The following is a 14,303-nucleotide window of genomic DNA, read 5'->3' as shown; positions in this document are numbered from 1 at the left end:
TTGAATTGGTTTTGATTAATTGATTGCTTGTTAGACTCTTGACTTGGTGTTTAGGGTTTATTTGCGGGGTGTACAACCGTAGGGATAAGTGGGTAATATAATCATCTAAAATCAGTTAAAATACACCTTCTTTGAGACCGAGAGGTGATAAGAAGTAATATTGTCTCATTGCTTTTACTTGTTAGAATTAAGACCGCGCGAGAGCGGGTTTTTGTCTTGTCAAGTTTGAGTGTTTATGTGCAATTAGTTGGTTTAATTTGGGTTAAGTTAAATTGTTCCTCTATCCTTGGTGACGTAGTATTCGTTTCCATTAGGCTAGTGTGTCGGTGAGACCGAGAGGTGAGTCGTCATTTGAACACGTTAATAATTGTTTTACCGGTTTATTCTTTAAAATCAACTAAAATAAGTCAGAGTTTGTTTGAGAGACTGAGAGGTAATTTGACTTTCTTAAACAAGTTTTAGTTGTGTCATCTTTTATAACCGGTGTCATGAATATTTTCAATCCATTGTGTTTTTATTTTTATCAACATGATTCATTCCTAGGTAGACGTCTTTATTCATTGAATTTAAATCAAAGTTTTCAAAGTTTTGTTAAAAGTTTTCATTCAGTTAAGTAGTTAAAATAAAGTATAAAATAAATAAATTAAATATTTTGGTGAGTCTTGGTTAGAGTTTTGTAATTATAAACGTTTTCACGTGTCTTCGAGTTCGATATCCGGACTTTCCTCATCTGTGCTATACGCGATCGGTACACTTGCCGTTTGTGTGAACTAGGATAGATTGTTTGGTTTTTAAAGCTTAGTTGCGACTTGTGTTTTATTTATATATATATTTTCGCACATCATTAGCTAATCAATTGGTCTATGACACAGGTCAACCTACAATCGAATGGATGATCGCGTGGCACTACAACTATTGGATCGACTTGAGGACAAGTCGTTTAAGTGGCTAGGAAGTATTGATACGAACCCGTTTGGATCCAAGGGAGCTGAAGGGTTCAAGGAAGATGAAGAGCTACAGGAAGTCGAATGGTCTAAGTAACTGCTTCAATAATTACTACAATTAGGTCTATATAAGTGTTCATGCTTTAGTTATGGATATCCATGTTTTATATATTGAAAAATATTAGAGTTTGTTAACCTTGTATTTGGAGAATTGCCATCTCGAATTGGCTAACCGGAGACTAACCCATCTCGAATCGGGTCAACTATCCTTTAATTTCTTGTTTCAAATTCGGGGTTCTATCATATGGTTCCATTGCCAGGAAGTTGGAAGATGGTTCAAACCTGGAACTGTTATGACAACGGTGATGGTATCTCACCAAATCCGATTACCACACAATTGACTCCAAATCAGACGATTTGGCTTTCTTCTCAGTTGGCAGCAATTGCAGCTCGATTAGACACGCTGCTGACCATAAAGGAGGATATTGCAGAGATCAAGGCTTGGTGGAATGTCAAGGAATCTCAGGAGGAACCTCACGACCCACAACCGGATCTGGCTAAAGAGGAAGACCTAGACGATAAACCTAGCGATGTTGAAAATAAGTTAAAGCATGTTTTGGGTGCTGAAGTAGAGATCAGATGGGCTCAACAGAATATTGGAGATGCGGTTCAAGTGAAGATGGGAGATTTGGATCAACTTAACCGATTAAGGGAAACCCCATTAACGACTCGTGACAAGATGTTGAAGTCGATGGGTACCAGTTTGCAGCAAAAACTAACTGATGCCTATTCCGGATTCCAAATTTCAACTTCTACTGGATCGGATTCTTTCAAGTCTGCACTGGAATTCGGATTTGAGAATGGAATGGTCTAAGTAACCGCTTCAATAATTACTACAATTAGGTCTATATAAGTGTTCATGCTTTAGTTTATGGATATCCATGTTTTATATATTGAAAAATATTAGGGTTTGTTAACCTTGTATTTGGAGAATTGCCATCTCGAATTGGCTAACCGGAGACTAACCCATCTCGAATCGGATCAACTATCCTTTAATTTCTTGTTTCAAATTCGGGGTTCTATCATCATTCTTGTCTTTTTACTTGTTTGATCATCATTCTCACTAAAACCCATCATCAAACTTACACACAATCAGATCCGGTTCAACTAGGGTTTCAACACCAACAAAGATGAATACTAATATGCCCTCACAAAAGGAATCTACCAATTAATATATATATATATAATAATGTACATACTATGGTTTTTCATACAAAGCGTACATTCTGGATGTAACATATGCATTATAAACAAGGATATATGTGTTCATAAACATACGAGTGTTCCATTATGCATTATTGTCATGGTTTTACACAACATTGTAATCGCACATGTTGTTCAATACCTTGAAACCTCTTACGCACATTTATATTTTTTACACGTTGTATGGTTTTAAACATTGTTATAACTGGTTTAAATTCACTGTTGTAATTGGACAATTCAACACACATTTATAATGTCTTCTACACAGCGATATTACGATATAATAAAAGAACCAATAGTACATTTAATGACAATAATTTTATTAAAAACTGCATACATTGGTGTATAAGCGCTTTCATAAAGACAATAGTTTTACTAAAATTGCAAGTTCCTAACACTTTCAGTTTCACAAAATATATAGATAAAAGAAAATTGGTTAGATTTTGATGTCAAATAATTTTACTACACAAGGAGCCATCCTCCAACCCCATTATTAGTGTTTTTAAAAACAAAAACAAGAAACAAACAATTTTCGCGTGTTTCTTACAACGAATACCGTGTCTTATTAAGATAAACGAGCGATGCAATCCATTAAAGCATTCGTTTGTTCAGGTTTACCAACAGAAACACGAACATAGCCTCTAAGTTCTTTATTATTGTAGTGACGTATCATCACACCCATTTTCGCAAGGTCTTCCAGTAAATATCCAAATACATATAAAATAAAATAAGTGCATATTATTATTAGAGTTAAGTGTCATTTTAGTACCAGTGGTTTGGCTAATTACGCAACTTTAGTACCTATTCTTTATTTTGTCCAAATGGCTACCTCAGTTTCAAAAAACTTGCGTTTTAGTACTTTTTTTCTAACCCAGTTTATTTTTTCCGTTAAGTCAGGGTTAATTTGGTAACTTTGTTATTATTTTTTTTTTCTTTTCTTTAAATGCTTATATCTTATAAACCCTAAATCCCGAAATTATAACATCAAAATGCAAATCCTAAATCCCCAAATGTCGTAAAAATTCAAACCCTATGATGATATGGAGAAAGGGTTTGGGGATTTGGATTTTGATGTTATGATTTGCGGATATAGGGTTTACAAGATATAAGTGTATAAAAGAAAAGAAAAAAGACAAAGAAAATAACGAAGTTATCAAATTATCTCTGACTTAACGGGAAAAATAAACGTGGTTAGAAAAACTGTACTAAAAATGCAAGTTTTTTGAAACTGATGTAGTCATTTGCACAAAATAAAGAATAGATACTAAATTTGCATAGTTGACCAAATCACATGTACTAAAATGACACTTAACTCTTATTATTATTATCTTATTAATAGTTATACCTTTAGCTTCTTAGCATCCTTGCCATTTGTAACATCACAAAGAATAAAATTCAAATAGCTCGGGTACAGATTTAGAAACGGTAGTAGTTTCAAAAGCTTAAAAAGCCTCTCTCTTTCTTGAACCAGAGCAACTTTAACTTTCTGTAATTCGAAAAAAAAAGGAAAAATATATGAAAAACTACATTATACTTCGATAAAATGAACAATATGAAAGTTATTATTTTACCTCCAAATAAACGGGATTCTGCAATGCTGCACATGCAGAATCCTCAGCAGCAACCGACACATTATATGGTTGCTTTGCTTTTGCCCCCCATAAGTATTCAATTATACCCAAAGGAACCGCCCCGTATCCCACTCTTATTCCAGCTAGACCTGTTTTCTCTCAAACGGGTCAAGTAAAAAATAGCTAAAGAGGGTAACAGTTCACGCGTGCATCAGTCAGTTTGAGCTCAAACTGAAACAAAAAACAAATTCAGTTGTTGAGTTTTCGAAAACCGCTAGGTTTTTCGTTTGGATTTGGTTTTTTTGGTTTATTGCATAAAAAATATAATTATAAAAATATGCAAAAGACTTTTACAAATTGGTTTTGAAGATTACATGAACTAAACCAACTAGACCTACTCATTAGAAAACGGGTCAAAATTGCTACCTCTATTCACAACATCAGAGTTAAAACCTTAACATGGGGAACAAAAACTCTTGAATAAGGGTGTTCATTATTTGAATTGACCTCGAATAACTCAAACTTCAGGTCTAATCGAAGAAACAGAATTAGGAAAAAAAATAGAAGATAAAAATTCAAAATTATCAAAACACAAACATCCCTAAACTACTATATAATTATATATTATATATAAATTATATATTTATAATTTATAATTAAACATTATTTTAGAGATTTTTGTGTTTTGATCATTTTAAATTTTTTATTTCTGATTTATTTATCTTTTATTATTTTTCTTATACTGTTTTTTCAAATAGACCCACATTCATATAAACATATTCAAATCATTTATGTGCATTTTTATTCGAATTCAGTTTAAAATTTTCAAATCCGACTTGAACAAAGAAGTAAATTGATGCCGATCTCGATCCTGACCCGAATCCGTCTAATGATCCTGTAGAGGTAGGGTATTAAACCCACCGTTTAACAAGTATAACACCCAAATCCAGCGCAACCAGGATGCTGGGCGGAACAAACGGCGGGCATAAGTGCCATGCGCCAAGCACAACACATGGCACTAAAGATCTTAGTATAATACACATTCCTTGACGCCTAGGGAATGGTGGCGCAAAGGTCTCAAGGCATGAGACAAAAAAGGTACAATCTACATGGGAATAAACACCCAACCAATAGGGACCGGATAACACATAAAGAACGGTACAAAATATTACAAAACGTCATTGTCAAAAGGCCATGATGACTACCAACTTCCACCAACCTCCACGATCACACGAATGGAGAATATTATTGGTGGAGGAAGTTGACAAAGTAGTTGACCATCCCCTTTCTCTCTCCTCTGGCTATAAATACCAGTCGATCTCCGAATGGTAAAGGATATACTCTCTTCGATTATTACTATCAATACATTCTATTTCGTACTATCAAGTACTGATTCTCACGCCGGATGGTGGTTACGAGAGAATTCCCCCCCCCCCATTACTCGTAACTAGCTCACGGTGTTCTGTTTTGCAGGATACACTCGTCTGCGCCAAAAAGGTTTTATAACCCATCGTGGAGAATACTTACCCAAACCCCTCGGACTAACATATTAGACCTTGAGGGGTGGATTTGTGTTTCTTCATTGGCGCCATCCGTGCATATAGCTAGAACAGTTACTCAATAATCATTCCGTTCTTGACTCGGATGAGTGGCAAGACTACACCAAAAGAGGTCGGCCAAAACCCAAAGGCCAACCAAGAAGGAAATGTAGCAACCTTGGACATCGTTGGTATTGGTGAAGGTTTCGCCAACGCGTCCGCCATTCACCCTACCATCACAGAGAAAGAAAAAACCAAATCTCGTCCCAAAGCAACCATGTCACCAGATATAATGGCTTGGTTGGAGGTGGAACAAAAACTAAGGGACAAGGTCCAAGAAAAAATGGCGTCCGTTGTGAAACCTAGAACGTTGTTCGATACAACATCTAATAGCAACGACGAAGAAGAAGAGTACGAAGAACAATCAACGCTGATTCGTACAAAAGCACCAACCAACAAATCACCACTTGCTCGGCAGAATAACAAGGCAGGTGAAAAGTCATATCGGTCGCGTCTCGAAGTAGACTCACGTCTAGAAAATCCAGACTATGAAGAAAGTTGGAAAGGTCTAGACAACGCCAAGAAACTGGTGAAATATCACCCAGACGCGGCGGAAGATTTTTCCAAACCATACCGGCCAACAACGTCGGCGGGAAAATCAAAGTTTGTGGCGAGAATAGCTGAGGCGGAGTTACCAGAAAATCCAAAGATACCGCCAACGGTTGGGCAGTATGATGGCATCTCAGATGCAGACGATCATCTGCAGACCTTCACAGCCGCTGGGCTAGTGTCAGGGTGGACCATGCCGATATGGTGCCAAATTTTCACATTAACACTAGTCGGAGCCGCTAGAGCCTGGTTTGAAAGGTTGCCAGATGGGCAAATTACAAGTTGGGAGGACTTAGCAAAAAAGTTCACCCAACAGTTTAGCCAACAACGGCGTCACATCAGCGACCCATCAGACATTCTGAATGTGGTCAGGAAAGATAATGAAATGCTAGAAGATTTCATTACCAGATTCAACCAAGAAGGCTTGAACATCGTCGGCGTGAGTGAAGAATTGCTGCGGGCAGCCTTTCGCCAAAACGTAAAGTGTGACGACCTCATTCGGAACCTTACGGGCAGAGATGGCATGCCACATCGATGGGATGATGTTATGACCGCGGCCAAGAGGTACGCGCGAATGGAGAAAAGTCTGTCAAAGAACGATGCCAGAAATGATATCAATAGAGCCCGCCAAGGCAAAAGAATACCTTCCGTATGGTCAAGACTAAATAATGAAAAAGAGTCCGCGGCGTATGAACCTTTCAAAGCTAAACAGAAAGGCCAGACGAATGCATCCAGATGGACTCCGCTGACAAAAAGCTCAGCCCACATCATGTATACGGAGGGGATCCAACTAAAGAAACCACCACCAATCAAGCAGGGGCCGAACACAGACATGAAAAGTGATTGTGATTATCATGAACAACATGGTAACACAACAAATCAGTGTTCTAAGCTGAAGGATGCCATCAAAGAGTATGTTAGAAATGGAAAGTTGGATCACCTCGTAAAAAGTATCAAAGGAAGATACAGGCGCCCACCTCCAAGAGATGGTGGAAGGCCAGAAAAGAAAATCAAAAATCTCCACGCCATCATGATTTCGGGCAATGTGCAATCCAGGAAACGAAGGAAAACAGAGTATGCGGCCTGAAAGTAGGAACAAGTCATTTTCCCAAAAGTAAAAGGATGGGCAAACAAGAAAGCGCCTTTAGTGATTACAGTTGTATTCGGTCACTACCGGACACCGCGTTTTTTCATCGACGCGGGGGCAACATCTAACATCATGCACCGCCAGTGTTTCGACTTGCTGGAAGACAAAGACAGGCAGCGATTAACGCCCGTCAATGCTCCGATCGCGGGTTTCAATCAAAGTATTGAATACCCGCTAGGACAGCTGTCATTCCCGGTCGAACTAAGCAACGAGGTCCATTCACGAACGGAAGACGTTGACTTCCTAGTAATGGAAACACCTCACCCACATTATGATATAATCCTGGGAAGGGAAGCAATCGGTGAATTCAACGCTAATCCCTCAACAGCTCATGGAATATTGGGAGTACCAACCCCAACGGGGATAGCAATGATCCACGCCAACAAAGAGTGCAACATAGCGGAAAGAAAAATACCGCCACAGAAGATGTCAAAGACAGCAAAGAAAGAGAAGTAGAGAAATGGGTGCTCAACAAAGAATTCCCAGAACAAAGCATAACCATTGGATCGACTATCTCTGAAGAAGCACGGGCGACGTTAAAAAGATTGTTAATCAAGAATATAGATGTCTTCGCTTGGACCCCGGCAGACATGACGGGGGTCCCAAGAAGCAAAGCGGAGCATGAGTTAAAAGTTAATCCAGCATTTGTTCTAGTGGTACAGAAACGAAGAAAGATGGGGCCAGATCAAGCAAAAGCTTGTGATGAACAAGTCCAGCAACTCGTAGATGCGGGCATAATCCGCGAAATCCAATACCAAACATGGGTAGCCAATCCAGTAATGGTACCCAAGGCGAACGGCAATGGCGTATGTCTATCGACTTCAAAGATCTCAACAAAGCATGCCTAAAAGATTGTTATCCGTTGCCAGAAATCGATCTCAAGGTGGGCGCACTGGTACCATTTCAATTCAAATATTTTTTAGACGCTACAAAGGATACCATTAGATCCATATGGCGATAAAAGACCAAGACAAAACAGCGTTCTGAACAAACAACGAAACATATTGTTATAAGATGATGCCATTTGGCCTCAAGAACACCGGGTCTAAATATCAGCGATTGATGGACAAAGAGTTCAAACCTCAAATCGGGAGGAATTTGGAAGTTTATATGGACAATTTGGTCATAAAAAGCAACACGGAGATAGCAATGTTAAAAGACGTTGAAGAAACCTTCAAAACATTAAGGTCAATCAGCATGAAGCTCAACCCAGGAAAGTGTTCCTTCGGAATGGAAGAGGGGAAATTCCTGGGAGTAATTGTGACCAATGGCGGCTTCAAAGCCAACCCAGAAAATCTAGAGGCAGTGTTGAAAATACCTTCACCGAAATCTATTAAGCAAGTACAAACGCTTAATGGCCGATTAGTCACGCTAAATAGATTTTTGTCAAACCATGCAGAAAGATCTTTCCCGTTTGTCTCAACCTTGAGAAACTGCCTCAAGAAATCTCAATTTCGATAAACAAAAGAAGCAGAAACGGCATTCCAGTAAATCAAGTCATGCCTAGCAGAACTACCAGCGCTGACGGCCCCAAAAGTTGGAGAGCCATTGGTAGTGTACCTAGCAGCTTTAGAAAGAACAGTCAGTGCGGTTTTGATGGTGGAAAGAAATTGTGTTCAAACACCCATTTACTACGTAATCCGCACCATAGCGGACGTGGAGACAAGATACTCCACCTTAGAAAAGCTGGTTCTATCTCTGGTACAAACAGCGCGACGCTTAAGACGATACTTCCAGGGCCACCCAGTACATGTTCTCACCAATTTTAGCTTACAAAATGTATTGAGCAAACCAGAACTGTCAGGAAGGTTAGCAAAATGGGCGATAGAGTTAGGAGAGCACGCCATTGAATACAAACCTAGGCCAGCAATCAAGGGCCAGGTTTTGGCCGACTTCATAGCTGAAATTCCTCAAGGAAAAGAGGAAGAATGCCAAAAAGAATTTGAACCTCCTGTCGATCAACAAAAAGATAAGGATTGGAAGTTTTTCACAGATGGAGCATCTAACGACGAAGGTGCAGGCGCAGTGCTAAGAATAACCAACCCAGAAGGACAACACTTCATGTACGCGATACGCCTAGAATTCAAAAGTACAAACAATGAGGCGGAGTACGAAACGTTGCTGGCAGGGTTGAGAATCGCCAAGAAGTTGGGAGCCCAACACTTAGAAGCGCACGTGGATTCAATGCTCGTGGTAAATCAGATTGATGGCTCATATGACGCAAAAGATGATAAAATGGTGTCATACCTGGCGCAAGCCAAAGTGCTAATTGAAGCCTTCACCACATGCAAGGTAAAGCACATCAAGCGAAGCGAGAACAAACAAGCAGATGCTTTAAGCAAATTAGCGTCCGTTGGTTTTGAACATCGCACGAAAGATGTCCGCATTGAAGTTCTCGCAATGCCTTCAACAATGAACTAATGAACAAAGAAGTTTACGTGTGTTCAGAAGCGGTAACAAATTGGATGACACCAATTGTTAGTTACCTCGCGAGGGGTATTATACCAGAGAAGAAAGCAGAAGCCCAAAAGATTCGCCACAAAGCCATGAATTATACAATCCAGGATGGCATCTTATACAGGTGATCATACTTAGGGCCAATTCTCAGATGCGTAGATCCACAAGACGCAAATTATCTGCTAAGAGAAATTCTCGAAAGAATATGTGGTGTGCATGCGAGTCCGAGAATGGTATTTGCCAAAATCGTGAATACGGGATACTATTGGCCAGGCATGCATATAGACGCCGAAAAAGAGTTGAGACGATGCAGCGCGTGTCAACGTCATGCGCCGAATACCCTGCGCCCAAAGAATGCCATGATCCCGGTAACAGCCTCTTGGCCATTCCAGAAATGGGCAATTGATATAACCGGACCATTTCCAGAGGCGCCAGGGCGGGTGTAGTTTCTCATTGTAGCAATCGACTACTTTACAAAATGGGTTGTGTAACGATTCCGGCAAATTCAGGTATACCCTAGCCGGAATATACTATTTACGTGTTATTCAATACTGAATATATGAATTATAATGTGTTTATACGAGTATATAAGATTCACAGTACGAATTATACTCAAATGAACAGTTAGTCGTATTAGAATTTCGATTAACCGATGAACGGTTATTGAAACCCGAACGAATCGGGGATTACGTCATAGATTAAATATATGATGTTTAGTAAGGTTTACGAAGTGTTAAGGCTTCGGGATAAGTGAATTATAGCACAGAAAAAGGATTTCGATTTATTAGTACGTCGGTACGTTAAACGAAACCTTTAACATCTAACCAAGCAAGAGACGATCGATCAAACCGAAAAAGATGCACAATGACCGACAATATGATGGGTTGAGTCAATAAATGTCATGGTTTAAGTTTTTAAAGTTTTTAAATCAGTTTTATGTAAATTTTATTTTAACCCGAAAAACGACCATTTTAGGCTCGTTTTAAGCCGAATTACGAGTTTAAACGAGAAACGAACTGAGCCAGATTATCCAAAACATTATCCGGATTACGAAAATCCGAATGTGTGGCCTAGAAGGGATGTGTGGGCCCCACCCCACACATAACCTTGGACCGATCGGTCCTTGTACACACACACACACATTACATTTTCTTTTTTCTAAACATCCAACTCTAAAATCCTCTCAACACTCATATATCTTCATCCAAGTTCTTGATTTCCAACCAAGATTTACAAGGTATAACACATGTTTTAATGCTTGAATCTTGTTTCCAACTTCATGATCTTGAGAAAAGGAGGTTTCAAATGTAAAAATGGGTGAAAACCCGAGTTGAAACCGATTCTCGCATGATCAAGTGATGTATACAAGTTATACAAAGGATCTTGATCCAAGTAATGAGTTAAAAGAGTTTAGAACGAAATTTTACGGTTGAAATCTTGTAAAATGAGTTTCCATGTGAAAGACGGGTGAAAACCCGAGATGAAACCGACTCTTGCATGATCAAGAGATGTATACAAGTTATACAAGGGATCTTGGTCCAAGAAATGAGTAAAAAGAGTCGAGAACGGATTTTTACGGTTAAAACCTTTGTTTTTATATCAAAACCGACACTATGAAAGAAATGGTTTGATTGTTGGTGTAACTTGCTTGGTATGGTGTTATTGTGCTTGTAAGTGTTGTATCTAGTGGCTAGCAAAGGCTAGAAACCAAGATCTTTGCGATCTAACGCTAGAAAACACAAGATAGTTCGGTTTTCGTGTGATTTAGTTATTTTGGACAGATTGTGGTAGGCTAAGATTTGGGTCATGAAATTTCACAGAGATGATCTACACATGAAAATATGAGATCTGTGAAATTTTGGTAATTTTTGGATAAAGGATGAATATTTGGTGAATTTAATGCTCGGTTTTGGCCAAAAATGGTGAAAAATAGCTAAACTTCATGAAAAATTCTGGAAAATTTAAGATAAGCTTTTTATAACATACAAAAAGTCACACACAAAATTTGAGCATAGTTGGAGAAGTCTAAGTGGGCTTTTCGGTAAAACGAGTTCTAGGGCTTTCTAGCTCGGTTTTTGTGAAAATGGCTTGAAAAATGAGTTTTGGGTTCTGGAAAAATTCCAGGGAGTTAGGAGGATGGCAGGGATCATCTCGGAAAAATTTGGGATTTTTCTAAAGTATTTTGGTATTTTTGACATATTTAGTGTTTTAATGATGATTAAAAATAGATAAATAAATGTAAATATAAAAATTAAATCTGGAAAAATTTTTGTAAAATTTCTTACTGTCAAAATAAGTGTTGTGTAAAATTTCAAGACCCGAGACTAAACGGGTAATTATTTGTGCTAAAAAGAACATAAAAACAAATTTCTAAAGCTAAAACGTGTAAACCGGCAAAGTTCGCATAAGCGAGCTGACTGGTATATAAAAAAAAACCTAAAAATGGACCATTTTCATAAAACTAAGTAAATTAAGTAAAAGTAAATCATCCGAAAATAATTCGGATGATTTGGGTAATTTTACCCGATTTTACTGTTTCCGGCACCTAAATGACGGAAACGGGCCCCGCGGCCAAACGGGGTGTCCAAACCGAGCTCTAATTTCATCACTTTAACTAAAATAACAGTCAAACACCATTTTTGGGTCGGGTGTGAACAAACCCATTCTTGAAACTAAAAACGGATAACCGTGCTAGGCACGCAAATCAAGGAAAACATAAAAATGATAATTTTGACCGTCAGACTCTAAGTAATGGCACAATCTGAGTCCTTAGAAGTGTCACGGGGTTAACATTGTCCCCGGATCGAGTACAGTACTGGGTTAACAATGTCCCCAGATGTACCGATTGACACGGATTTAATTTATGGGAATTATATAGTAACGACTTAGATATCATATTACAGATCCAGGCTTATAGCAGTTCATTGTATCACGTCCCGACTCACAGAAAGGTGAGTTTTCACGAGCCCCTTTTTATTGAACTGTTTTAAATATTTTCCCGGGGCGGAAAGCAGGTTTCTATCCAAAGTGTTTAAGTACATGCTAATCGCATGGAAACGAATGTATTTATATAATGTTTATTGTACGGAAATCGTACGGTAATGTATTAAGATGGTAATTAACTGAGTTACTAATATTGTAAGGCCCGAAACAGTGTTCTGGGGTAACCGAGTTCCCAGAGGCTATTAAATGTGTTTTTGGGGTAACAGAGTTCCCAGAGGTTATTAAATGTGTTTCTGGGGTAACAGAGTTCCCAGGGGTATTTGAAAGTATTCTGGGGTAACAAAGTTCCCGGAGGTTAATCGTTATGTTTCGGGGTTAATAGAGTTTTCAATTGTGAACTCAGTATAATTACATCACTTACTTATGACTTTTATAATGATTTGTTATGGTTTATTTAAATTAGTGAAACTCACCAACTATTCGTAGTTGACCCGTTTTCTTTACATGCTTTCTAGGTACACTCAAATTGGAATGAGTGATATGTGTTCGATGCTGTGTGCTATTTTATGGAAGTCTAGAGATCTATATTTTGCATTAAATATGTTAATGTACTATCGGTAACACTTATGTGATAACGCTTAGATGATTATGAAACTCAGATCAATGTAATACGTTTAAATTAATGTAGTGGTGTTTTCTTTATAAACAATGCTGTTGATATCAGATGTGTCTGTTGCATCCCGTGTACGTTTCCACTGCGGTTACGGGGTGTTACAGGTTGAAGCAAAGCCAGTGGCAACAATCAACGCAGCCAGCGTCAAAAAATTCATATGGGAATTCATCATTTGTCGTTTTGGATTGCCCATGAATTTGGTCAGCGACAACGATACTCAATTTGCTGACCAGCACATCCAACGATGGCTGAAATAACTCAACATCACTTAGACATTCACTTCTGTTGCCCATCCGCAAGGGAACGGAGAAGTAGAACGCGCCAATTGAACTATTGTAGTCGGAATCAAGAAAAGGCTGGCCAATCACAAGTCAGGATGGGTCGATTAGTTGCCCCACATCCTTTGGGCCATGCGTACCCAAAGAAATACAAGTAACACAGAAACACCATTCAACCTAACTTACGGCACTGAAGCAATGATTCCTGCAGAAATTGGCGTTCCATCACCACGGGTCACACTACAAAATGACAATGAGGCGGAAAGGCGCCTAGACTTAATGCTCTTGGAAGAGCGTCGAGAGTTAGGCGCAATAAGAGAACAAAATTACAAACGCCAACTACAAAAGTACTACAATGCTAAAGTAAAAGTGTGTGAGTTCAATGCCGGAGATTACGTCCTTCGCAACAACGAGGCATCAAGAACGCACACGCAAGGAAAGCTAGCGCCATCTTGGGAAGGCCCTTATCAAATTAAAAAAGTATTGGGAAAAGGTGTCTATGTCCTGATGCAACTCGATGGCTCACCGATTCCAAGAACGTGGAATGCGGCACAATTGCGAAGGTGTTATATGTAAATCGATTCCAAAGTTGTAAACACAGGCCAAGGGTCAAACAAATTTGATTGGAAACGATACTCCGCCTTTCACAAAAGAAAAAGTTCATTACATTTATGTACAACTAATTACAAGCGAGTACCAACACTCACGAAGAAAAAATAATCTCTACAACTATACAAGCCAATGAGAGCCTAGTCGACGTTGTTTATACCTTTTCCGGATTGGTCGACGGCAGTCGGGCTATCCCTTTGGTCGCCACCAGATGCGGTGGACGGACCAGCTTGCGAAGGTTCAAGCAGCTCCCTCAACAACTGCACGCCAT

The 14,303-nt window shown here is 38.9% G+C and overlaps 2 protein-coding genes across 2 annotated transcripts; both read left to right on the top strand.

Annotated features, from left to right (window-relative positions):
* Nucleotides 1–8,086: 8,086 nt before the first annotated feature.
* Nucleotides 8,087–9,493, top strand: LOC143553908 (uncharacterized). Its single transcript, XM_077043796.1, has 3 exons — nucleotides 8,087–8,379; nucleotides 8,472–8,773; nucleotides 8,868–9,493. Exons 1-3 carry the CDS (start codon nucleotides 8,087–8,089, stop codon nucleotides 9,491–9,493), a joined length of 1,221 nt encoding a protein of 406 aa, XP_076899911.1.
* A 4,128-nt stretch (nucleotides 9,494–13,621) lies between these two features.
* Nucleotides 13,622–13,999, top strand: LOC143553907 (uncharacterized). The gene has a single exon (XM_077043795.1). It carries the CDS (start codon nucleotides 13,622–13,624, stop codon nucleotides 13,997–13,999), a length of 378 nt encoding a protein of 125 aa, XP_076899910.1.
* Nucleotides 14,000–14,303: the final 304 nt, after the last annotated feature.

This window comes from Bidens hawaiensis, unplaced genomic scaffold, assembly GCF_021521415.1.
Source record: "Bidens hawaiensis isolate Kalapana, Puna unplaced genomic scaffold, B.hawaiensis_p1.1 tig00017448_1, whole genome shotgun sequence".
In the NCBI taxonomy this organism is placed as follows: Eukaryota; Viridiplantae; Streptophyta; class Magnoliopsida; order Asterales; family Asteraceae; genus Bidens; species Bidens hawaiensis.
The sequence above is the reverse complement of the archived record's forward strand: the minus strand, read 5'-3'. Positions and strand labels throughout refer to the sequence as shown.